Genomic DNA, 27,570 nt, shown 5'->3' on the forward strand with positions numbered 1-27,570 from the left:
CCTTCCCAAAATATGATGCAGTCCTTTACTGATTTGTCAGTAATATTTATTTTCAAAGATGTTGGAAAAAGAGAAAGCAACGTATATGTGTCATATTATCTTCACAGTAACCGCTGCCCATGTTAACTGGATTTTCCTTTCCTTTTCGTGAAAAACCAAAGGACAACAGTCATTATATGATTTTGTATTTTAAGTATTTTCATAATCCAACATAAATTGGCCCACCCAAGGATTATGTCTGTCTTATAAAGATGTGTTTACATAGTCATTGGGTGAAAGATTGCAGAAGTTGAACCACTAGTTTTGAAAGTTGAGCCAGACCAGGAAAAATCAGGATACAATTTGGCACTTATGGAGACGAAATGATTTCCTTTTTAGCTGCTGATTTCTACTGGGAAATGTATCCTTGGACTGAAAATTGCATCCGGAAAAATGTTTATGTAGTGTTTTTCAAATGACTGATTATTCTTCTAACCTTTAACATGAACTGTGTCTAATTTTGGTCTCTTTTAACTCTTCCATGACTAGGGGATTTTTCTCTTTGTGGGAAAAATATTACTCACAAACATATTTTTACTACTTGGAATACAAAAATGTCTTCCATGGCAACAATAACATAAAATGTGTTAAGATTTCTTCTTGGGTTGTTTTTCTGAGCAGTTAGTACGATGTCATAAATCAGCCACCCTTTATCCCAGGCATTGTATTATGAAAATATAGTAAGGTACAAAAGATCATCTCTACCTTTATATCACAGGTTTTATATTATGTTACATCTTAAGGAATAGTTTTAGTTTGCTTGAGCAGCTACATTTCCTCCTCATTCCACCACCACCTGCACATGCGAAGTAGGAGCTTCTTGACCTTTTCGTGGGTAATATTTGACCCATAGGGTTTTAACAAAGATCAGTACTTGCTCTACTCTTTTTCTTGTATATTTTGTGACTTTTCTGGCTAAATTATTGTCCATCAGAGGTTGCAGGAGTCTCTGCTCCATGCTGTCTCCACTCTTGGACCTCAATTAACTAAAGCGTCATCATCAAATTATTGCAGGTGACCATGGCAAGGGGAAGGGGACACTGGAGGTCTCACACTGGTCACTTCTGCTCACAATTCATGGGTTAGAACTGTGCTGTCCAGTGCAATAGCCACTAGCTGCATTTGCTTATCTAAATTCTAACTAATGAAAATTAAACAAAATTTGTCCTTCAGTTCCTCAGTGGCACTAGCTGCATTATAAATCTACCATCCTGGACAACACAAAATACAGAACATTTCCATTATCACAGAAAGTTGTGTTTGAGACTAATGGACTAGAGCTTTAAGGGGATGGGGAAGTACAATCCTCTTATTAGCCCAGAGGTGGGAAAGAAGCAAATATTACTGACTTGCAATAATAATGTCTAACACTGTTGGTAAACTATATGCTTGCAAATATTCCTGAGATGCTCTGTATCCTTTTTTTCCCCCTTGTTTCTTTGGGGGGGGGTGAAATGTGAGGAGGGTGATAAAAATGCACACCTACATGAATATATACATACACATATACTGTTTCTAGCTGCATGAAAAAGACAAGAAGCATACACTTGAAACTAACATTTTGCCAAGGGGGACTCCTTATGTTCCATATCCCTTTGGAGGAAGAATCTGTATTGCATTTATGTGGCTTTGGAGAAGATATTCAGGAAAGAAACACCACAATTCCCATTGAGCTCAGAAAATGTGATTAAGGAATTTGAATGTAATTACCCAGAGTTTGGCTTTTCTTTTAAGGAACCCACTCATTTTAGAGATTTTTTGATAGTGTAAATCTGACAACTAAATCTGGATTTTTTGGGGAAGACTCCCACCAGGAATAGTGTGAGTCAAGGATGAGTCCATAAAAAAGAAGCCCATGCAGCAGGGACAGCCTGAGCTATTCTGTTTTGACATGATTTTATCTATGGCTGATATATGGAGGGGATATTTAGTGGAATGTGCAGAGCTTTGCTCTAGATTTGTACCTTCTATGATTGGTGTACAAGCTTATTTAAATAAAACGTATGGCAACAATAAATATATATTTGAGTAAATTACACACTGTAGTTATTTCTGATCACAGTAATAATAATAGATTTGGAAAATTGTCTGTGTTTTCAGAGACAAAGTTCTTTTTACCCAGAGTCGATGGATTAGAATTTGCCAACTGACAAGAAACCTTCAGTTCTTCTCTATCCTAAATGGTTTGACAGCTGTGTAAAGTCCCCAGAAAGCAAGTAACCCAGCAGAGTTTGTGACAGAAACTGTTAACCGTCCTTTTCGGTGTTTCTGCACTATCTTGTCCAACATCTGGAAATCAGCATGTTTGCAGTCATCTCACAACATGATTTTGCATTTACATCATTGTGCTAGCTGATAAAAGTTGTTTTTTTCTTTCTTTCTTTTTTTTTTAAGGGAAAAAAAAATCAGCAAATTTTGGTCTGTCACAGGGTCAAGTGATGATTAGTGATGTAGTCTCTCCTAAACACATGTTTAGCTCAGGAAAGTTAAATCAGTTTCCAAAAATTTGGTAACCATTAGAGTACTTCCTAAGTCACTTCCGGATGTCAAACCTAAGGTAGAGGGGGGACAGGGCTGTATTGAGTTCCCTGCAGTTTTTTTTACCAAAGGGACTTAATTTGGCAGCGGATCCAGCCAAGGCAATACTCACGCAATGGCAGAACTAGACAGGAAACACTTTTGAAAGTGCTGTTTTTTGATAGAGGATCATGAGATCAGGCAAAGAGCTGTGAATTTTGTATGTAGCCTAGGCCACGTAGCACCAGGCTAGCCATCTGAGGGTATGGCGTAAGAAAGGAAATTAAAGTAGGAGGGCCGTAAAATTTGCACGCAGTTTTCTTTTCTCAAAAGAGGAATGCTAAGAATTATGAAATTCTTTGAAGTAGAGGGACATAATTAATGAATTTTGTTGTTGTTATTAGTTTTTGGTTTTGGTTAAGCATTCCACCATCATTATTCACCTTTACATTTTTAACATGATGGTTAGCTTGACTACAAGAGCTTACCTCATCAATTCTAACCACCTTTTTATAGCTCTCAGAAGAGCTGTCTTCCAAGGAAAACACTGCGTTGAGCAAAGGTTGTACTTTGGGAAGATGGACGTTTTATAATGATAAGTTTTGACAACTTGCTCTGGTCGCCATGTGTCTCCCAGGCCTGCCGGTGGGTGGGTATTTGTCAGGAATGAGAATATATCTGAGAGGGGTTGCTTTATAGCAGCCAGACTTGATTTTCAACCTCCAAGACTTTGAGCCTCCTTTCCTTACAGTACTCAGGAAAACAGAGAGGAGGAGCTTTGCTCTCACGTGTGAGGTTGAGGAGACCCCGAGGTCCTGTACAGGGAGGTGCAGATCCTCAGTTTTAGCGCCTTTGTTGGACACCTTTCATTGTCCCATGAACTTCTCTATGTTCTTCTCTGCCCATATTTAGGAACTACACCTCGATTTATTTCTTCTGCTGAGCTGTTCTTCAGGGTCTACGGAAGCCATTTTTGTGTATAAGGTAGACTTATTCATTTCTCATAGCACATCATGAAATTGTATCTGGTTTAATTCCAACATTTAAAAGCAAAATAAAATCCGTATCTGTACTTGACAAATCTGCTGGTGCTTTTCTTTAGACCGTGAGTGATTCTTGGTGTGTTGTTGTTTGTAAAGGCCATTTTGGATTCTCAGCGTTATCACCCACACTCTGCTTCTGTGGCTCAGACAGTTGGCAGGTCCCCGAGAGCATATGGATGATTCCCTAATGGCATCTGCCCAGCTGTTCTAATCACATATTTGGTAGACAGCTGAAAGACCCACATTCAACTTTACTGAGCTTATATGACTAACTCTAAATTTACTGTCAATACTTTTTAATCTAAAGCTCTTTCAAATTCTTAATAGTATTTAATAATAATTGCATAAGTATTCCTCTTAGTTCTAACTTTCAGAGCTCCTTAAAAACCAACAAATATAAAATATCTTCCCAGTTAACTATGAGCAATTAGTCTGTACAAAGCAATACCGAAACAACGTCAACATTTGGAACAGAAAAAGGTTTATTTCAGGGCCAAGCAGGGAGAATGGGTGGCTTATGCCCTAAACATCCCTGAACTCCCTAAAGGGTTTCAGCAAAGTATTTTTAAAGGCAAGATGAGGGAAGGGGCATGGTTGGTTATTGCACACTTCTTGGTGTTGGAATCCTTTGTTCTTGCAGCTGTCTAGGTAGGTCAGGTCTCAATGTTCCTGTAAAACTCCAACAAGACAAATGTTATTCTCTGTTCTGCAACTTTTTATCTCTATGTGAATGAAAAAGTGTTATACTCTTAAAGATCAGAGCCTTGAGAATGGGCTATTCTGTATATTTCAGGCTATAGGCAACACTCTTAAAGCAATAGAATACAGAGGTTAAAGTAAAAGAAACAGATCTAATGTGGAGTTGGATTTGTTCTTCCCTATTACAGTGTGATTAATTCTCTTATATCCAAGAGAATAGTCAGTACAAGCCAAGGAAACCCCTTGCCCCCATTCATCAGAATGACCACAAAACTGATTCTTAATTACCTCTTGCCTGGAGCACTGCAGCAGTGTCAACCTTGGTCCCCCAAATGTCAGTCTGTCTGAACCTGCCACTTCCCCGAGTTTATCCTACATAATGCTGATAGAAACTTCTTCCTCAAATACTGCTTTCATCATTTCATTGCTCCCGTTTTACAATATGAAGTCTAGTATTTTGAATGAAGATTCAAAATTCTAGCCATGCTTCTTGTATATCCCTTCTATAAACACCTGCAGTCTAATCAAATTGTCCTTCTTTTTAGTTCAGTTGGGCTCCAAGCAGGTCAGATCCTGGCTCCTAAGATCAGTATCAAACAGTGTTTCTCCTGAGGTCTTATGAGAGTTTTTCTTCATAAAGTTAATGACAGACAAAGGTTCTGGTTACATTAGGAAAAACAGGAGGCTGTTTTATGCAGTTAGATTCAGGAAGTGTTCATCACTTTGACGGATGCTAGTTCCTTAGTTATATTTTAATAATATTGGAGTGTAGGAAAACTAGCATTTTTGCATACCTATGACTCTGCCTCAGCGGGGGGCTCCTCTGTGCTCTGTGTAAGGACAATATCCATATCTGTCAGGCCATGGTGAGATGACATTATCATGCTTCAGCTTTCACAGACAACAAGCAATAACATACCAACAAAGCTGGAACAGCAGTACGTCTTGGCTCCTAGGCAGGCGTGTTGCCTTTACTGCCACACGGCATCATGTATTTGGCTAAGTGTCTCCTATGATTTCTTTCTGGAGTCCATGCCATCCTCACTTTGTCATAGGCAGATAGATATAAAGTAGGTCTTAGGTTTGCCATTAGAAAAGTTAGCATCTATTTTGGAAGCCATGAACTCAACTCTTGGCTTGCTAATTTGCATTCCACACTATGGTCTGATTTTGTGTCTCAGGGGTGATTTCATACCTAAGCTTGTATCCTAGGATTCTAGTAGTATTTGCTACAATCTGTATCTGTCTTCCTCTGAAAAGTGAATTTTCTCTGCTTCACCTGAATCCCGTTAGCTCTTCAGCCCATTCTACCTCTCAGAAAAGTCATTTATAATAATTTAATAATACCTTGTATATATATTGCAGCAGCCCTATAATATATGCAGGAAATATGTAAACCCCGTCTTACAGGTGAAGAAATTGAGACTCAGAGTGTTCAGTGATTTAGCCAAGGTAAGCGAGTAAGTGGTGGACATAGGACTGTAGCCCACATTTCCTGATTCATATTCTACTCTTCACTTTTCTCTGTTAAGTGGTGATTTTTCAGTATTGACTCATGCATGAGATCTATAGTTGTGTAAGATGTTTGGAATCCTAGTTTCTAGAGTAAACTGTGCTACTAACAAGCTCTGCTGACTTCTAGCCACTCCATTTAGTCTTTTTCTTAGATTATTTCTAAGATCCTTTCCAGAGAAAAAATACAATATGTTCATAATTTTATGATCCTAGTTCCATTTAAGCAAAGTAACAGTCATATTATAGACATTAGAGTCCTCACCTGGAATTTTTTGTTTTATTTCTCAATGACATCTCTGAGTCTTAACTAAGTTTTGAGTTAGGTATCAAAATCATTGAGCTGGGGGTACAAATTCGATTCATTAAGCAAACTCATAATCTGCCTTACATTGCTAAAACGAAATTATCTTCTAAATTCTTATGATTAAGTGTGAACAATTTGCGTTTGAGATTTTAAAATAAGTCCTAGACATTGGAGTGCTATTCCACCTCCACTAATTTATTATTTCTACATAAAGGCCTTTCTTCCTTGAGGCCTGTGAGCCGCCAGTCCTTTTCAGTGTAGTGGTCTGCACTTCTCTGTTTTTCTTTCCCTGGGAGTGCTGATTAGTGACTTGCGGTGTGGACTCTGATTTATCGCAGACCAGAGCTGCCCCTTAGGGGCTGAGCAGAAACACTCATGAAGGAGCCCTGATTAAAAAGAGTGGTAATGAAGACAAATGTTTCAGAGGGAGTTGAGAGAAAACCAGTCCTTGGCATTCCCCGTAGCTCCTCTGAGCTTTTGAAAAGGAGGCAGTGGTAGCCAAAGGAAATATTTCTCCTTTGTTGTTTATTTCTTATGGCACTGGAAACATTTTTCTTTTCCTCCTGGGTGTTCTAATTCTCACTTGTTAACTGCTTTTCATGCAGGGTTGCAATTAACCCCTGGCAGATTCCTAACCGGGTTCGCCTTATAGCCACTCCATCCCCAAAGAAGTTTTTAATGCTTTGACCTATAACCATTTTAAAATTCTTCAGACTTGACACTTTTGCCTAATTTCTTAGGTCATTAAATCACACTTCTGGTTTTCTATTCAGTGATTTTTACTAAATTTGATGTTAGGTACCTATAATCACCTTCCCTTCTTCTTCTTTTTACAAGACAGAATGCCAGTAGAAAGAACAAATTCCTACTCCCTTGGTAATTTTAATCACAACTAGGTCGAAAGTTCCAAATCTAGTGTTATTAAGAAGGGCAGGGCTGGGGCTATATCTCCTACTTTTTGTCTTTCCTTGTCTCCATCTTGCCTTCTCAACATTGAAGAAAGTACGCAGCACTTTAACCAGGTACATGCGTAACAGTCTGCTCTCGTTCACCAGAATACTTCATGGCGCCCACAATACTTTGTTCAATGTTGAGAAGGCAAGATGGAGAGAAGGAAAGACAAAAAATAGGAGATATAGCCCCAGCCCTGCCCTTCTTAATAAGAAGCTCCTGAGCAGATCTACTTGGGTTAACAGGAAAACATCAAAGAATTTAAGTTCAGATTGATCTGACCCTACTGAAAGGTTTGATTTCCAGAGGCAGGTAGTGGTTTCTAATCCAATCAAGGGGTTTCCTTTTTGTGGAGAAAGTCTCAGTGTGCTCAAGAACCTCTCAAACATCCAAGGTTAAAGGAAAATTTAAATAGAATCCAATCAGATGAACAAAGCTGATAAAAAGATACAATCTGGGCTTCCCTGGTGGCGCAGTGGTTGAGAGTCCGCCTGCCAATGCAGGGGACACGGGTTGGATCCCTGGTCTGGGAAGATCCCACATGCCGCGGAGCATGTGGGCCGCTGAGCCATGGCCGCTGAGCCTGCGCGTCTGGAGCCTATGCTCCGCAACGGGAGAGGCCACAACTGTGAGAGGCCCGCATACCGCAAAAAAAAAAAAAAAAAAAAAAGATACAATCCTTAGTGTGAGAGGAGCCTTTCAAGTTACCATTATGGCCTTCTACTTCTGCCTTAAGGCAAAACAAAAACAAAGAAACAAATAAGAACAACAAATTATGAGCTTAATGTTTCTTAGATAGAAGGGAGAGTTTGCACTTATCCCATTCTGATGAACATATGAGATTAAAGATCAACGTTAAATATTAAAGAGCACTCATTGAGAGAAGCCTTGGGGTAAAACCTTTCACACTTAGGTTGTTTCTATCGAGGTTTGGTCCCTCTGAACTCTTCCCCAACTATAAAGGCAAGGTCAAGGGCTGAGTCTAGGCTAAATGATGTCAAGTGCAAGGGCTGTAAGGCAAGGCCAAAAATTGCTGCAGCTCATCTGGCAACAGATGAAGACTTAGGCTGTTAGAGTAATTGCCAAGTTTGTAGGATCACTTCAGGAGCATGCTTCAGGGTCGTGGAATGCCGTGTAAATTTAAACCGTTTGGCATTTTCTTCCCCAGTTACCATGGAAGTAGACTCTTTCAGTAATTTCCAAGACTGAACAAAATTCCCCCTCAAGTACTGATGGACTTTTTCTGGTCTTCAATATTGGCGTACTATTCTTTATTTTTCCTGGCTTCAAACAGGCATATTAAGATTTCATGGATATCTGAATCTTTCTTTGAGTATCTGGGAACACATCTGAGAAACCAGATAGAAAACAGAGAAAAGGAAATAGATTATTTCCTTAGCCTTTTAAGCAAATGAATTGGAAGGATGCTTTCTGTGATGTTCATTGGCCCACAACTGCTTGGAATCTCCAGAAACACCATCTTTTGTTCCTTATTGTGTAATCTTTAACAAGGCATTCCACAGATATATTTAGCACAGTTTTTACATATGTGTTCCCAGGACCCATGGAGCAGAGTTGGAGAAATTGAAGCATTGGAAGACTTACTAAAATAATTTGAAGTTGAGGTATATACTAACGAAGGAATTGTACAAAGAAAGGGAGAGGTAGCGTTTGCTGGATTTGGAAAATAAATATTTTAAATAATTTGCCTTAGTCTGGTGTGGCCTGTCAGTATAGTTAGCTAGGAGTCAAGTTCAGAACAAATACAGGAGCAATTTACACACATTTCTTCAAAAGATGGACAGAGGAAATATAATTTCATGGTAGGAAAATTAAGATCAAAATAATAGTGAACATTTATTGATTTAAAAAAATATGTTAGTCACTGTCTTCAGTACTTTGTGAGCATCATCTCATTTAAGCCACATTTTTATAAATTAGAAAATTGAGGTTTTGGCTGAGTTAACTCAGCTGGTGGAGCCAGGACTCAAAATCAGGCATGTTCAACTACAGAGCCCTTGCTCTTTATACCAAGATATATCATCTCCCTGTGTGACTTCGGTCAGTCAATCCATTTATATAATATGAGAGCTGGACCGTGCACTTTCTAGGTTCTTTCGATTCTTGAATTCTTTGAAAAGTATTTTAAAGTCGTGAGAACTCTGTCGTGGTGACACATTTAGAGAGAAGTTGAAGTAGTGATTGTAATACATTTCGTGTTTAATGATACCTAACCTCGATGGAGCATATACTCTATACCAGACACTATGTAATTAAATTACAAACAGATCAATTAATCCTCAAAACAATCCTTTTGACGTATGTTTATTGTCCCTAAGAAAGATCATAATTATTCATAAAGAGTCAGCCACATCAAAGATGTAAAAGACAGTTGTTTAGATTTGAAATGGCTTTAGTTATAATAGTACACCATTGTGGCTATTACAAATCATACAAAATTGGAATCAGGAAGAAACAAGTTTTTTAAAGAAATGTTTCTCTAGATCAGTATTCTTGTACTTTTCTCTTACACAGTTTATTTTTTAATAAAACATTTTTAAATTGAGTAAAAGTGACATACTGTCTTCACAATTTGAATCCATGTTATCAGACCTCTCTCTTGAAAATAGTTCCAAATTAAAAGTAAGAGGTTTCCAGTAGCTTGAAGTTTCTAGAATTTGAATTGGGATAATATCAGGGCTAAGATAGTGAGGACACCTTACCTATGTGTCAAGCGGTCTGTGTCATACTTCTCATATTGATACTATGAGGTATTTGGTCTTCTCTTCAGTATAACAGATGATTATAAATATGGAGTTGTTTCTTAATAGCTGGTACTTTTTGTCACTTAGCCCTCATTTGCTTAATTCAAGGACATACTCTGTCAGTACTGGGGATTTAGTTTAAAGATGACTTTGCTGCAGTAATCAGATTACATTAGTGTCAAGTGCCCACTAATTATGAAGAAATTTATATCTGCATTAGGTAAATGTCATTTCACCACAGTAGCCTAAAATGAGCTTTCCTTTCCTTTAGTTAGCATACCACCTCATTGTAAGTATTACAGGCAAGGTATTGACAAAATTTAGGCCCAAGTCCATTTGTTCTTTAGCAGGAATGGCTAGAAGATGGTCCGTCCCTCCAGAGATCTCAAGAAAAATGCCCCGCTTCATTTTTTATCTGATCAGCTGACTTGTCACCTTGAAGTCCTGTGTATTCACTATAGCAGGGCTTGGCAAACTACTGTCACCATCTGCTTATGTACAGCTACAGCCCACAGGTACAGAAAGGTTTTCACAGTTTTATACGGAAGAAAAAAATCAAAAGGACAAGAGTATTTTATTAACCCTGAAAATTACATGCAATTCAAATTTTAGTGCCCATAAGTAAAGTTTTAATGGAACATAGCCACATTCATTATGCACTTACGGATTGTCGATGGCTGCTTTCTCCTCACTATGATCCCAGAGTTGAGTAGTTGTAACAGAGACCATATGGCCTAAAGATATTCCTATCTGGTTCATTACAGAAAATGTTTGTTGACCACTGATTATAAGATCAAGTCCAAGTTCTTTCCTAGCATGACATACAAAACCATGATGATCGGGCTCCTGTGTAATCTTCTATTTTCTTGTTCTCTCCTGAGCTGTAACTATTCTGAACTCCTGGAACTTCTTAGACTCCAACATGCTTTCTGCATATCAGTATTTTTCCACGTTAGTCCCTCTGCATGAAATCACTCCTTTCCATACTGAGTACCCCTGGCAAATTCCTGTTTGTCTTCCAATATTTTTTGGCTTAAGCGTCCTCTTCTCTCTGCAACCCTAGCATCCTGTGCTGTCTCCACCTTGCACTCTTTCACCAGACAGTAAGCTTTGGGCAGACAGATATTGTCTCTTGTTCATCTTTGTATGCCAAGAACAAGTTTCTTAACCTAAGCACTACTGGCATTTTGGACTGGATAATTCTTTGTTGTGGGGCTGTCCTGTGCATTGTAGGATGTTTAGCAGTATCCCCGGCCTCTATCCACTAAATAGTAATAGCTTCCACCCATCATGAAAATCAAAAATGTCTCCAAACGTTGCCAAATGTGTCCTGGTGGGCAAAATTGTCCCCATTTGAGAGCCACTGCTCTAGAACCTTACAGAGTCAGTAGCCCATACTGGGTACTGGGTAATGTTGAATTATGTGTTAAAAGACTTGATTCAGGGGCTTCTCTGTGTGGGTCAGTGGTTAAGAAACCGCCTGCCAATGCAGGGGACACGGGTTCAAGCCGTGGTCCGGGAAGATCCCATGTGCCGCGGAGCAAATAAGCCCATGCGCCACAACTACTGAGCCTGCACTCTAGAGCCCACGAAGCACAACTACTGAGCCTGCATGCCACAACTACTGAAGCCCGCATGCCTAGAGCCTGTGCTCCACAACAAGAGAAGCCACCACAATAAGAAGCCCGCGCACTGCAACGAACAGGAGTCCCCGCTCACCTCAACTAGAGAAAGCCCACGCGCAGCAACGAAGACCTAACACAGCCAAAAGTTTTCAATTTTTAAAAAAGGCTTGATTCACATTGAATTAATTGTACACTTCAAAAGGATGATTTGTATGATGTGTCAGATATTGCTCAATAAAGCTGTTTTTTTTTAAATAGATCTTTATTGGAGTATAATTGCTCCACAATACCGTGTTACTTTCTGTTGCACAACAAAACGAATTGCCCATATGCATACACATGTCCCCATATCCCCTCCCTCTTGAGTCTGCCTCCCAACCTCCCTATCCCACCCCTCTAGGTCATCGCAAAGCACCGAGCCGATCTCCCTGTGCTATGCGGCTGCTTCCCACCAGCCAACTATTTTACATTTGGTAGTGTATATATGTCGATGCTACTCTCACTTCGCCCCAGCTTCGCCCTCCCACCCCATGTCATCAAGTCCATTCTCCACATCTACCTCTTTATTACTGCCCTGCAACTAGGTTCATCAGTACCATTTCTTTTTCTGGAATAAAAATTTTTATTAGTATAGTTGCTGTGCAATATTATATAAGTTACAGGTATACAATATAGTGATTCACAATTTTTAAAGGTTATGCTCCATTTATAGTTTTTATAAAATATTGGCTATATTGACATATATACACTAATAGGTATAAAATGGATAACTAATAAGAACCTGCTGTATAAAAAAATAAATAAAATTCTAAAATTCAAAAAAAAATAAGCTATAAGGATATATTGTCCAACAGAATATAACCTACATATATATACGTATATATTTTTAGATTCCATATGAACACATTAGCATACGGTATTTGTTTTTCTCTTTCTGACCTAGTTCACTCCATATGACAGACTCTAGGTCCATCCACCTCACTACAAATAACTCAATTTTGTTTTTTATGGCTGAGTAATATTCCATTGTATATATGTGCCACATTTTCTTTATCCATTCATCTGTTGATGGACATTTAGGTTGGTTCCATGTCCTGGCTATGGTAAATAGTGCTGCAGTGAACATTGCGGTGCATGTCTCTTTTTGAATTATGGTTTTCTCAGGGTATATGCCCAGTAGTGGGATTACTGGGTCATATGATAGTTCTTTTTTTTTTAATATAATTTTTAATTAATTTTTGGCTGTGTTCGGTCTTCGTTGCCACGCACCAGCTTCCTCTGGTTGTGGTCAGCGGAGGCTGCTCTTTGTTATGGAGCACGGGCTCTAGGCGTGCGGGCTTCAGTAGTTGTGGCACATGGGCTTCAGTATTTGTGGCATTCAGGCTCAGTAGTTGTGGCTCACGGGCTCTAGAGCACAGGCTCAGTAGTTGTGGCACATGGGCTTAGTTGCTCTGCGGCATGTGAGATTTTCCCGGACCAGGGCTCAAACCCGTGTCCCCTGCATTGGCAGGTGGATTCTTAACCACTGCGCCACCAGGGAGCTCCCCATATGGTAGTTCTATTTTTAGTTTTTTAAGGAACCTCCATACTGTTTTCAATACTGGTTGTATCAACTTACATTCCCAACAACAGTGTAGGAGGGTTGCCTTTTCACCACACCCTTTCCAGCATTTTTTGTTTCTAGGTTTTTTGATAATGGCTATTCTGACCAGCGTGAAGTGACACCTCATTGTAGTTTTTTTTTTTTTTTTGGGTACACAGGCCTCTCACTGTTGTGACCTCTCCCGTTGCGGAGAACAGGCACTGGACGTGCAGGCTCAGCAGCCATGGCTCACGGGCCCAGCCGCTCCGCGGCATGTGGGATCTTCCCAGACCAGGGCACGAACCCGTGTCCCCTGCATCGGCCGGCGGACTCTCAAACACGGCGCCACCAGGGAAGCCCCTCATTGTAGTTTTGATTTGCATTTCTCTAATAATTAGTGATGATGAGCATCTTTTCATGTGCCTCTTGGCCATCTGTATGTCTTCCCTGGTGAAATGTCTATTTAGATCTTCCGCCCATTTTTTAGCTGGATTGTTTGTTTTTTTGATATTGAGCCCCATGAACTGTTTGTATATTCTGTAGATTAATCCTTTGTCTATTGTTTCACTTGCAAATATTTTCTGCCATTCTGAGAGTTGTCTTTTTGTCCTGTTTATGGTTTCCTTTGCTGTGCAAAAGCTTTTAAGTTTAATTAAGTCCCATTTGTCTATTTTTGTTTTTATTTCTGTTACTCTAGGAAGTGGGTCAAAAAAGATCTTGCTGTGGTTTATGTCAAAGAGTGTTTTTCCTATGTTTTCCTCTAAAAGTTTTATAGTGTCTGGTCTTACATTTAAGTCTTTAATCCATTTGGAGTTTATTTTTGTGTATGGTGTTAAGTAGTGTTCTAATTTCATTCTTTTACAGGTAGCTGTCCAGTTTTCCCCACACCACTTACTGAAGAGGCTGTCTTTTCTCCATTGTATGTTCTTGCCTCCTTTGTCATAAATTAGGTGCCCATATGTGCGTGGGTTTATCTCTGGGCATTCTATCCTGTACCATTGGTCTATATTTATGTTTTTGTGCCTGTACCATACTGTCTTGATTACTGTAGCTTTGTGGTATAGTTTGAAGTTGGGGAGCCTGATTCCTCCAACTCCATTTTTCTTTCTCAAGATTGCTTTGGCTATTCGGGGTCTTTTGTGTTTCCATACAAATAGTAAGATTTTTTCTTCTAATTCTGTGAAGAATGCCATTGGTAGTTTGATAGGGATTGCATTGAATCTGTAGATTGCTTTGGGCAGTAGAGTCATTTTCACAATATTGATTCTTCCAATCCAAGAACATGGTATATTTCTCCATCTGTTTATGTCATCTTTGATTCCTTTCATCAGTGTTTTACAGTTTTCTGAGTACAAATCTTTTGCCTCCTTAGGCACGTTTATTCCTAGGTATTTTATTCTTTTTGTTGCAGGGGTAAATGGGAGTGTTTCCTTAATTTCTCTTTCTGATTTTTCATTGTTGGTGTATGGGAATGCCAGAGATTTGTGTGCATTAATGTTGTATCCTGCAACCTTACCAAATTCACTGATTAGTTCTAGTAGTTATCTGGTGGCATATTTAGGATTTTCTATGTATAATATCATGTCATTGGCAAATAGTGACAGTTTTACTTCTTCTTTTCCAATTTGTATTCCTTTTATTTCTTTTTCTTCTCTGATGGCCGTGGCTAGGACTTCCAAAACTATGGTGAATAAGAGTGGCGAGAATGGCCATCCTTGTCTTGTTCCTGATCCTAGTAGAAATGCTTTCAGTTTTTCACCATTGAGTATGATGCTTGCTGTGGGTTTGTCATATATGGCCTTTATTATGTTGAGGTAGGTTCCCTCTATGCCCATTTTGTGGAGAGTTTTTATCATAAATGGTGTTGAATTTTGTCAAAAGCTTTTTCTGCATCTACTGAGATGATCATATGGTTTTTATTTCTTAATTTGTTAATGTGGTGTATCATATTGATTGATTTGCATATATTGAAGAATCCTTGCATCCCTGGGATAAATCCCACTTGATCGTGGTGTATGATCCTTTTAATGTGCTGTTGGATTCTGTTTGCTTGTTTTTTGTTCAGGATTTTTGCATCTATGTTCATCAGTGATACTGGTTTATAATTTTCTTTTTTGTGATATCTTTTTCTGGTTTTGTTATCAGGGTGATGTTGGCTTTGTTGAATGAATTTGGGAGTGTTTCTCCCTCTGCCATTGTTTGGAAGAGTTTGAGAAGGATCCGTGTTAGCTCATCTCTAAATGTTTGATAGAACTCGCCTGTGAAGCCATCCGGTCCTGGACTTTTGTTTGTTGGAAGATTTTTACTTACGGTTTCAATTTCATTACTTGTGATAGGTCTGTTTATATTTTCTAATTCTTCCTGGTTCAGTCTTGGAAAATTGTACCTTTCCAAGAATTTGTCCATTTCTTCGTGGTTGTCCATTTTATTGGCATATAGTTGTTTGTAGTGGTCTCTTATAATCCTTTGTATTTCTGCAGTGTTGGTTGTGATTTCTCCTTTTTCATTTCTAATTTTATTGATTTGCATCCTCTCCCTCTTTTCTTGAGGAGTCTGGCTAAGTGTTTATCAATTTTGTTTATCTTCTCAAAGAGCCAGCTTTTAGTTTTATTGACCTTTGCTATTATTTTCTTTGTTTCTATTTCATTTATTTCTGCTCTGATCTTTATGATTTCTTTCCTTCCACTGACTTTGGGTTTTCTTTGTTCTTCTTTCTCTAGTTGTTTTAAGTGTAGGGTTAGATTGTTTACTTGAGATTTTTCTTGTTTCTTGAGATGCGATTAAATTGCTATAAACTTCCCTCTTAGAACTGCTTTTGCTGCATCCCATAGGTTTTGGGTCATCATGTTTTTGTTGTCATTTGTTTCTATGTATTTTTTTATTTCTTCTTTGAGTTCTTCAGTGATCTCTTGGTTATTTAGTAGCGTACTGTTTAGCCTCCATGTGTGTGTTTGTTTTTTTTTTACAGATTTTTTCCTGTAATTGATTTCCAATCTCATAGCGTTGTGGTCAGAAAGGATGCTTGATACGATTTCAGTTTTCTTAAATTTTCTGAGGCTTGATTTGTGACCCAAGATGTGATCTATCCAGGAGAATGTTCCATGTGCACTTGAGAGGAAAGTGTATTCTGCCACTTTTGGGTGGAATGTTCTATAAATACCAATTAGATCTGTCTGGTCTATTGTGTCATTTAAAGCTTGTGTTTCCTTATTTATTTTCTGTTTGGATGATCTGTCCGTTGGTGTAAGTGGTGTGTTAAAGTCCCCTAATATTATTGGGTTACTGTCGATTTCTCCTTTCATGGTTGTTAGCATTTGCCTTATGTGTTAAGGTGCTCCTGTGGTGGGTGCATAAACATTTATAATTGTTATATCTTATTCTTGGATTGATCCTTTGGTCATTATGTAGTGTCCCTCCTTATCTCTTGTAACAGTCTTTATGTTAAAGTCTGTTTTACCTGATACAAGTATTGCTGCTTCAGCTTTCATTTGATTTCCATTTGCATGGAATATCTTTTTTCATCCCTTCACTTTCAGTCTGTACATGTCCCTAGTTCTGAAGTGGGTCTCTTGTAGACAGCATATATATATATGCTGTCTTGTTTTTGTGTCCATTCAGCGAGTCTGTGTCTTTTGGTTGGGGCATTTAATCCATTTACATTCAAGGTTGTTATTGATATCTATGTTCCTATGACCATTTTCTTAATTGTTTTGGGGTTTTTTTGTGTGTGTCTTTTTCTTCTGTTGTGTTTTCTGCTTAGAGAAGTTTCTTTAGCATGTGTTGTAAAGCTGGTTTGGTGGTTCTGAATTCTCTTAGCTTTTGTTTGTCTGAAAAGCTTTTGACTTCTCCCTCGAATTTGAATATGATCCTTGCTGGGTAGAGTAATCTTGGTTGTAGGTTTTTCTCTTTCATCATTTTAAGTACATCCTGCCACTTCCTTCTGGGCTGCAGTGTTTCCACTGAAAAATCAGCTGATAACCTTATGGGGATTCCTTGTATGTTATTTTTTGTTTTTCCCTTGCTGCTTTTAATAATTTTTCTTTGAATTTAATTTTTGTTAGTTTGATTAACATGTGTCTTGGTGTGTTTTTCCTAGGGTTTATCCTGTATGGGACTCTCTGTGCTTCCTGGACCTGGGTGACTATTTCCTTTCCCATGTTAGGGAAGTTTTCCACTTCAAAAGCGTGATTTGTTTGATGAGTCAGATATAGCTCAATAAAGCTGTTTTTAAATAAAAAGATTTGGTTTATTAATAGCTGTTACCAGTGGCACTGTTATTGTGTACTGTGAATGAGTGTTTTGTGTTTTTTTTGTCTTGTAGAATAGTTGCTGGTGCAACTCCTTGTGTCACATACTGTGCTAGTTGATGCCAAACATACATTATCTTCTTAATACTGAACAAGCCTGGGAAGTTGACCTGAGTTTTGCTTCTTTCTTTTTTGGCAAATTCAGATGTAGAGAGATTCAGTAACTTGCTCAAAAGTCATGTAACTAGTGAGCATGTATGAAGGGATACAGGACTTAGCTCCTATCTGGTTTCAAAACCTTTGTTTGTATCATTTGACCATGTTGCTTCCGCAAGCCAGTTATTAGCCAGAGGAAGCCTATCTTCTTGGTTAGGCAAAAATGCACATACCTACTAAGGACAATATGTGTATATAGCAGATGTGAGGATTTTTTAAATAAGGGGAACACTATTTTTGTCCAAAATGCTTAGCACTGAGTTTCTCATTGGTAGAACAGCCCATATGCTCTATGGACCATGGTGGAGTTTTTGTTTTGTTGTAGTTGTAGTTGTTTTGGTTGGTTTGTTTTCTTTGAGTCTGCCAAGGGACCACTTTTTTTTTTTCATGTTTTTAGATCCTGAGGTGGTGGGGACTCTAGTCTGAAACATCATAACGATTTGAGTCTCAGCCTAGAAATAAAAGAACAAACTTGATAGGTGGCATTATCAGTTCTATCTTTCACTTTGTCTTGAAGCCATGGCACTAAAGCAAATATGACCTATAAGACCGGTCATCCTTAGAATGGCACTGTGCAATAGAACTTTCAGTGATGATGGAAAAGTGCTAGATCTTTGCTGTCCAATATGAGAGCCACGTGTAGCCTTTGAGCACTGGAGGGGTGATGAATGTAACTAAGGAACTATATTTCAAATTTAATTATGATTCATTGAAATTTAAATAGCCATTTGTGTCTACTGACAATCAGATTGGACAGCATAGCTTTAGAAGTCTTCACTTTGATAAAACCACAAATCTAAGCTTAACCCCAGAAAATATCTTAGGGGTCAGAGGCCCCAGTTTCAGATTGAGTAAAGGGAGCCCAGTCTTAGATTGAATAAATGACCAGTGTTGAATACATATGGAGAGTGTAGGAATATCTACTTTCACAGCACAATTGAATAAGTTATTGTTATACTACAGCTATGTGACTTGTAGAAGGACAAACTTACTCTGTAGGGGATATACTTCAACAATTATAAACATTTTCTAGTAAGCAATTTTGCATTTTTCTGTTGACTTGATTATTATAGTGATAAAATAAATTGTCCATCCAGGGGCAATGTTGAGACATTGAGAAATAAAATGGAGAATGTAGTGTATTTGATTGTTTTAGGTGTTTAAGAATTGTTGTTGGAGTAAGAGTCTTACTTTGTTGAAATGCTAGGAATTCTTACCATAACATTTGATTTTTGGCTCTTGGTCCAAATGACAGCTATATTTAGGAATTCAGCAGAAAACTAACAAAATTTTTCTTCTTTGGGGATATTGCTTTCAGAAGATGTAGTGTTTTGGGGGACTTCCCTGGTGGCACAGTGGTTGAGAATCCACCTGCCAATGCAGGGGACACAGGTTCAAGCCCTGATCTAGGAAGATCCCACGTGCCACGGAGCAACTAAGCCCGTGTGCCAAAACTACTGAGCTCACGTGCCACAACTACTGAAGCCCGCACACCTAGAGCCCGTGCTCTGCAACGGGAGAAGCCACCACAATGAGAAGCCTGTGCACCACAACAAAGAGTAGCCCCTGCTCACCACAACTAGAGAAAGCCCACGCACAGCAACAGACCCAATGCAGTAAAAATTTTTAAAAAAAAGAAAAGAAGATGTAGTGTTTTGGAATACTTTTCGTATTCATAATATTTTAATTATGATGAGTATAAAAATATTAAGTTGTAAAATTTTCATCAGCAACACATTCATAAAAAGGAGAGAAACACTTTATTTCAAATGCCACCCTAAATTAGCTATTATCTTTGACAAGTTATATTTAAACTCATTTTTTGCCTTTGCTTGTGTGTTCATTACGTCTATTAGATCTAGGAAAAAAGCAACTCAATTATAAGGAGACAGAGATGAGTTTTATTTTTGGATTTTCAAGAGTTATTGTTTTCTTTTTGACTTTTTATTTTATATTGGAGTATAGCTGATTAGCAATGTTGTGTTAGTTTCAGGTGTACAGCAAAGTGATTCAGTTATACATATACTTGTATCTATTCTTTTTCAAATTCTTTTCCCTAGTAATAGATTGTTACTATTGTTAATATTGAGCAGAGTGCCCTGTGCTATACAGTAAGTCCTGATGGTTATCTATGTTATTTTTTTTATTTGTATTACTATTTCTTTTTTGATGTGGACCATTTTTTAAGTCTTTATTTGTTACAATATTGCTTCTGTTTTGTTTTGGGTTTTTGGCCACGAGGCATGTGGGATCTTAGCTCCCCAACCAGGGATCAAACCTGCACCCCCTGCATTGGAAGATGAAGTCTTAACCACTGGACTGCCAGGGAAGTCCCATAGTTGTCTATTTTAAATATAGCACTGTGTATATGTCAATCCCAAGTGCCATTTTAGAAATATAACTGGGAGGTGGGGACAGAAAGGGGTCCGTGGTGGTGGAAGGACTGGGGCCTGCACGTGTGCTTTGGCATATGTGTGTTTGTAGTAGTAACTCTTAGATTTCCCCCGAGGGTAGTTTTATTTTATTTATTTATTTATTTTTGGCTGCGTTGGGTCTTCGTTGCTGTGCGTGGGCTCTCTCTCGTTGCGGCGAGTGGGGGCTACTCTTCGTTGCAGTGCACGGGCTTCTCGTTGCGGTGGCTTCTCGTGTTGTGGAGCACAGGCTCTAGGCATGAGGGCTTCAGTAGTTGTGGTGTGCAGGCTCAGTAGTTGTGGCACACAGGCTCGGTAGTTGTGGCACACAGGCTCAGTAGTTGTGGCACACGGGCTTAATTGCTCCGCAGCATGTGGGATCTTCCCAGACTCAAACCCATGTCCCCTGCATTGGCAGGTGGATTCTTAACCACGGAGCCACCAGGGAAGTCCCGTGGTTATATTTTAAAAGTAATAGTATGTGCATTTCGTGCTGCATTTAAAATGGATAACCAACAAGAGTTCCTGTTAATTTTTTATTTATGTTTATTTTGCCCTAGCATGTACCTTGTATTAATTGCTAGTGGTTGAAATTCTGAAGTCTAGGTGCATTCTTCACTTGATCTTAGCCAAAAGGCCAAGAAACGTAAGGTGCATTCTCAAAGATTATACATTATTCTCCTTAGAGTTACAGATGACCTAATCTAAAAATTTGGAAGACTTTAAAAGAAAAAAAAAGCATAAAGATATTTTTTTCCCTTCCCCATTTCCCGACTTGCTCCTTTTAAGGAAGTGTGATGAAATTAAAGATGTCTGTGATCTGGCTGAAAGAGGTTCACAAACACTGTTTCCATATTTGTGGTTTTGGTATTTCCTCCTACACATGTGTCTTCCTTCTTCAGTTTCTTACTCACTCTGTCAGGAGAAAATTGGCTGCTCTTTCTGTGTACTGTGCGTATATCAGATGGGCTCAGTGGGGGCTTTGTAGCAGAAACCATAAAGTCCAGGAGTTGGTGAGCCAGTTAAGAAATTTCCCTCAAAGAATTCCTTGTGTGGACTGCTTATCAGAAAAGATGTAAATGTTATTACTGATGGTTTCCTAGATATCAAATATGCAGCACAGTTCAGTGTGATTAAAAGTCACTGTGCTCCATGCTCTAAGGGGTACAAAAAATGAAAAGGGTATGCTCCCTGACCCTTAGAAACTTGGAATTCAGGGGATAAAAATCAAACTCTAGTGACCATAGTACAAGACCAATCAAGTCCTCTCAGAGTACAAATAAGGGAAAGATGAGTTCTAACTGGGGCGATGAGAGACAGTTGTGTGAAAAAAAAAAAAAAAAGCCATTTGAGCTAAATTTTGAGAAATAGGTAGAATTTTGATAGGTAAAGATTCAAGAAATGGACTCCTATTGGCAAGAAGCAAAGGCACCAAGTCAGACACATAATAATTTGAGGACAACCTGGAGTCTGCTTTGAATATATAGGAGGGGATATGTGCGGGGAAGTTTGGGAGCTTCAGCTGTCTAGGGAGGTTATGACCAGACAGTGAAAGGAAAGTGCTGGTAGAAGAGTTGGAATAGAGGACAAGGAATGAAAAGTGTTTGAGGTGATGAGTGATCTGTTTAGGAAGACTGTCCTAGCAGCAGGATTGAATAGGTGTGGTAAAGGCTAAAGAAAAGTAACCTTGTTAAGTGGTTATCACAGTCAGCCATTTACCTGGTAATCACACCAAGAGAGGCTTGATTTGTAAAGCCACATAACGCATATATGTGGAATCTAGAAAAATGGTGCAGATGAACTGGTTTGCAAGGCAGAAATAGAGACACAGATGTAGAGAACAAATGTATGGACACCAAGGAGGGAAAGTGGGGCAGTGGGGGGTGGTAGTGGTGGTGGTGGGATGAATTGGGAGATAGGGATTGACATATATACACTAATATGTATAAAATAGGTAACTAGGACTTCCCTGGTGGCACAGTGGTTAAGAATCCACCTGCCAATGCAGGGGACATGGGTTCGAGCCCTGGTCCGGGAAGATCCCGCATGCCTCAGAGCAACTAAGCCCGTGCACCACAACTACTGAGCCTGCGCTCTAGAGCCCGCGAGACACAACTACTGAGCCCACGTGCCACAACTACTGAAGCCCGCACGCATAGAGCCTGTGCTCTGCAACAGGAGAAGCCACTGCAATGAAAAGCCCGAGCACCACAACGAAGAGTAGCCCCCGCTCGCCACAACTAGAGAAAGCCCGCACCCAGCAACAAAGACCCCACACAGCGAAAAGTAAATAAATAAAAATTTTAAAAATAGATAAATAATAAGAACCTGCTGTATAAAAATAAATAAAATTCGGAAAAAAAGGTTGCTAATCTTTCCTCTCCATCCCCGCCCCTCGACCCCAAGAAACAGTGCTCTGGCATTTGGCCATCTTAGGATAACTTTTGTACAACTTTGGAATGCAAAATAGAGAGAGAGAGAGAGAAAGAAAAGAATACTCATTATAAAGTCAGCAAAAAGCTTCTAGTTTGTGATTTTTTAATTAATAAGTAGGTAGACTGTTCTTACATAAAATGTGGATGTCCGTTCTTTTCCTTATTAAATGACTGTATGACATTGGGCACATTACAGATTGTAATGTAGTTATTTGGTAGTGCATGATTGAAGATACATTTTGTCCCAATCTGCAAGTGTCCTGGCAAATGTTAAGTGAACGAAAAGCATGCCTCCCCATGCCCTTTGTTCATCTGAGTGATTTTTTTCAAAAGTATAATACTGAAACGGTGCAGGCTGAAGCCAAGTGAGAGACCATTGCCGCCACTGCTACTTTCCATTATCAGTACTGTCACTTCTTGGCTTTGCTGTGGCTCACCTGTACAGATGCACTGGGCTGGTTCATTTAGATCAGGCAGCAAGCATTCATCCTCTATCCTGAGTCCTTACCCCGATATATTAATACTAATATAATTAATTATATAATTATATGTAATATAATGTAATATATTAATATTACATTCTTTTTTTTTTTTTTTTTTTTTTTGCGGTACGCGGGCCTCTCACTGTTGTGGCCTCTCCCGTTGCGGAGCACAGGCTCCGGACGCGCAGGCTCAGTGGCCATGGCTCACAGGCCCAGCCGCTCCGCGGCATGTGGGATCTTCCCGGACCGGGGCACGAACCCATGTCCCCTGCATCAGCAGGCGGACTCTCAACCACTGCGCCACCAGGGAAGCCCTAATATTACATTCTTCAACCAAGGCTCCTTACATTTGTGTATGTGACATTCGATTTTTTAAGGATCGACAGTTATAAACAGGTTGAAGCACCTTTGTTTTAGATTATGAGCTTATTGAAAGTTCCCATTAAACAATTATACTGAAATACTTAAGTTCTTAAAAGAAGTTTGTTGAGGGTTATGATTTACAAAAATGGAATATTTTTACCCCCATTTCTTCCTTCACTTCCTCCTTTCCACCTTATACATACCTCCTCTCTTTATTGGTATTTATCACATGTAAGATTCTCTTACTTAATTCTTAAAAGTAAGCTACCATTTATTATTTATTATTCTTGGCTAAGCACTCTACACGTATTATTTCATTTAATCTTCTCAACAATTCTATGAGGGAATTATTATTCCAGTTTTAGAGATGAGGAGACAGGGAACTTGCCCAAGGATACAAAGTTAGTAATTGGCAGAGCCAAATTTACAACCAGGTCTGTATGACTGAAGCTGATGTCTTCACCGCTGTACTTCCTTGACCACTGTAGAGTGTCTTTCTTGGTGCCAGACGATGTGACCCCAGTTTTGGTAATGGAGGAACACTGGTCCAAAATATCTGTTTGCATAGAGGAGTCATAGACTTTTAAGAATGGAAGGGTATATGGAGGTCATCAGCCCTCATGTCAAACAAAAGTCCTGTGTATCTGAGACATGCTAGGTTTATCTAGATTCATGTAGGGAAATCCCTGGCGGTCCAGTGGTTAGGACTCCATGCTTCCATTGAAGGGGTCAGGGGTTCAATCCCTGGTCAGGGGACCAAGATCCCGCATGCCACATGGCAAAAACAAAAAACAAACTAGATTCAGGTAGTGCCCTGGGTAGTTAGTACTAGTAACAACGACCTATGGGGAAGGGGAGAAGTTTATCATCAGAAAAAAATGATTTTTGGGTGGACGTGAAGGCCGAAAGAGGCCGTCACTGTGGAATAGTGTACTTGAAGGGTCTCTGCTTTTTCATGTACTGTGTCTGATTTGATGACATCTGGAATTTGCCTCAAAATAATACAGGAGGAGAGAGGTGGATGTGGATGGGGCAGGATTGGCCATGGCTTGATGGTTGTTGGGTGGTGTGAAGGATGCTTGGGTTTTATTATATTTTTCTGTCTATTTTGGTGTATGTTCAAAATCCTTCATAATAAAATGTTTTAGAAATTTAATTTGAAAGCCCTGTTTTCATGATTTTGTAGTGGTTAGATTATGTATATGTTTTCTTATCCAAAAGTCTCTTGGATGTTTTAGTCAAGAGAAGCATTTTTTCCTCGCGTTTATTCCCTCTTAGAATCTCCTTCCTCTCTTTTTTCTGAATATTTGTTAAAGAAAGGACTCAACTTTTCCAGTGCTGAAGCTAACTGTCAGCTGCCTATATGGCTGCAGTGTTGGGATAATTCATCTAATTTCTCTTATGAGTAACTTCTCTTTGACATTATTTTTGAACTCAAAGACTTGCTTGCATTGTTCTTGTTAGTAAAAAAAAAATCGCTAGGATGTACTTAGTAATTGGAGTCAGCTGCACTTAAGACTGTTCAGCCAGACTGTTATTTTAGCCTTCACTAGTAAGGTTTTTAACACCAGTTTGACCTTACTTTGAAACATTCTCAAAATACCATACTTTAATATCGATTTATATACTTTCCTACTAAGGCAGGGCAGGGTCCCTGGGGAAAAAAATAATGAAACTCTTACTTCCCACAAATACAAGAATCAAGGTAGATTTTTCTGGTTTTGTTTTTTAAAGAAAAATAGGGAAAGACTTTGGGTAAAGGTTTCCTTTGGTTAGGGCATGATGTTTGCAAAAATGCATTCTGAGTATACAAGCGACAGAAATATAGGATACCTACAGATTAGGTGGGCTGATTCCCGTGGTGTGTGAAGATGGGAGACCAAATGCTCAATTTGTAGCCCCAAGCAGATGCTCAAAGAATTTGTTTCTGAATGCTAAATATTATACTAAATTTCCCAGACTTCACGCCAGTTATACTTTAGGCAAGTAAAGTACCAATTTTATAAAATTTGCTGAAAATAACTTCTACGTTTCTGTTCATTCCAGAGGAGGACAGTGTTCTGATTCCTTCCTTCTCTTTGCTTTTTGCCATGGTCCCTCTTTTCTTGACCCGGGATAAACTCCCATCTGGTAGCATGTCAGAGGCAGAATAAATTTAGGAGTGTAGATATTCTTTTTTAACGTAGATGGAGAGGGTTATAGTATTCTCAGGACTTCAATGCTTTCTCTGAGGACACAACTATCAGCAGATCCATATAAGGTAGCCGGACTGCTTCCCATCTCCTCCGAGCCTTCTGCGCTCATGTCTAGATACCGTGATAGATCCAGTGCCTGTGAAGACCTGGAACATTTCAGACAATAACTCAGACTTGTTTTCTTATGCTATATATAGGAATTGAGCAAGTGTTTTATAATGAAATATCCCTCCAGGCACTCTGCATCTCCTGGTGATGCAAAACCCTCAGACACTCAGTAAACAGTCCTTTTTAAGTTTAAAATTCTTTCTTTTGGCTGCTTTATTTCTGTTACCTTTCTGAAATATTTGGCCCAATAGTTTTCATAAAATAATAAAATCTGTGAGAGATTAAAATTTTCTGATGATTGATCCTCAGTAGCTAAAAAATCGATTCTGTAACAATACAGCATTTCTCTGCATGGTCTTGAGCTTCTGTTCTTGGACTTTTACATTTGCTTTTATTAACGCTTTATTTTCTTGACTTCAAGTCAACAATTGGAATGGTTTTTGAGTGGCGGAGGAAGCTAAAGGTTAAAGATAATTTCTTAGTAAGTTGATTTACATCAAAGAATTACATCATCTAGATTAATGGAAATAATGATACTGGTGAGATTTCCAGACCAGGATCATTCCAGCATTTGGAGTACGTTCTTGGTGTCTCTAAACTTGTTTGGCTTACCCCCTAAGGTTTAAAACAGAAAAAATATAAAAGTGTTTAAATTTTTCTTTCTCTTTCCTTATCAGAAATATTCATTTAGACCATAACAACTGTTAGAACAAGATAACAACTCCAGGCCAGCTGTCAAATGTTTACCATTATCAAAACTCTCCCTGGAGGGAGATGCAACTTTGGCTCGCCTCACCGGCAGTAATTTAATTTTTCCTTCATTCTGACTCGGAAATGGCAGCATTTTTCAAAGCTTCCTCCCACTGATGGCTGAAATTTTCCTTGTGAAATGATTTCCACCAGTCTTGAATCTTTCTTGTTTCTGCCGTCTTCACCTTTGCTGATGGTTCTGCAACTCATCACCAGCTATGCAAACTGACAGTTCACATCCTGGGGCAGCAGCGGGGTCTGGCCTGCAGAAAGGAGCAGCCTGACTAAATTTACGCTCACAAGATCTCTTAATTCACAAAAGCATTTGCTCTAGTTCCTGTTCTCTGCTGCAGGGGCTTCGGAGAGGGAGTGGGGGTGGGGGCAGGACCGTTGGGAGAATGTTCTGAAGAAAAGAGAGGCTCTCTTCACACTCTACTGAGTACACAGACTTTGGAGATGAAAAACAGACGGAGAGAGGCATTTCCAACCATCTTGCTGATCTGCGCGGGAGTTCATTGAACTGTACAGCATAGCACCAGAGCCTCGTGTCATTTAATGTTCCTTCTTAAAATCGTTCTTAAATGTTCAGCAAAAATATCCCTCCCCCTTTGACTCAAGTTGACAAAGAATATAAAAATTAAAAAGGAAGAAAAGGCGAACTATCGCCGTGAGAATGACCAGAAATCACTTGGCTCTCTGGAGAGTTCTGCTGAATAGGAAAGTCCTCTTAACAAGAGTGGACAGAGGAAGTTTTAGGTTTGATCTGAACTTCATGTTCATGACAGATTTCATTTTTTTTCTTCCTTCACAAATTTCAACCCAGGCCACTTGTTTGCAGAAACTGCCAAACCTTCCCTGGCTGCTGCTAAGATGCTCCTGAAATTTGAGGTTGCCTTTTGTCTTCTTCTTGGTAGAGACATATTTTTGTCTTTTTCCCTGCAGCCTCTCAGCTCTTCTACAGAGGACTCATCCCTCTCTGCACAGTCTACCCCAGACAGACAGCTGGTGCGTTACTGTTTGTAGCACAGGATCACTTATGTACTTGTGAACCAGTTTGGGTCGGTCTGAAAATTGCTTTTGAACACAGATTGTTTATAATGACTGACCTCATAGGCCTATTTCTACCCACTCCCTCCCCAGCTGTCTGAGACAACCTAATCAAAATGGTAGGTTGTTTGCCTGGCTTTGAGTATGGGACTGTAATTAAAGTAAAAATGAGAGAATCCTGCCGCTAGAGAGACAGATTTGAATTCTAGGCTTCGCTCTTCCACTATGTTCTTCAATTTTTTTCCTTGTAATCCTCGTGATCCCAGTGAAAGGGTG

General features: G+C 39.1%; 1 protein-coding gene across 5 annotated transcripts in view; it reads left to right on the top strand.

The window, feature by feature from the left end:
• Positions 1–27,570, top strand: part of BCAS3 (BCAS3 microtubule associated cell migration factor) — a 572,645-nt gene that overhangs the window by 337,224 nt on the left and 207,851 nt on the right. The window contains exon 24 of one of the 5 annotated variants that reach the window (XM_082679097.1): positions 17,137–17,286. The exons of 3 other annotated variants lie outside the window; for them this stretch is intronic. In XM_082679097.1, the coding sequence (XP_082535223.1) occupies positions 17,137–17,228 (92 nt within the window). In that variant the 3' untranslated portion in view covers positions 17,229–17,286. Of the gene's footprint in view, positions 1–3,468; positions 3,564–17,136; positions 17,287–27,570 lie in introns of those variants that run through there. One more of the 5 variants, XM_082679098.1, reaches the window with a different exon arrangement.

The sequence above is a fragment of the Grampus griseus genome, assembly GCF_964374135.1.
Source record: "Grampus griseus genome assembly, chromosome: 20".
NCBI classification, from domain to species: domain Eukaryota; kingdom Metazoa; phylum Chordata; class Mammalia; order Artiodactyla; family Delphinidae; genus Grampus; species Grampus griseus.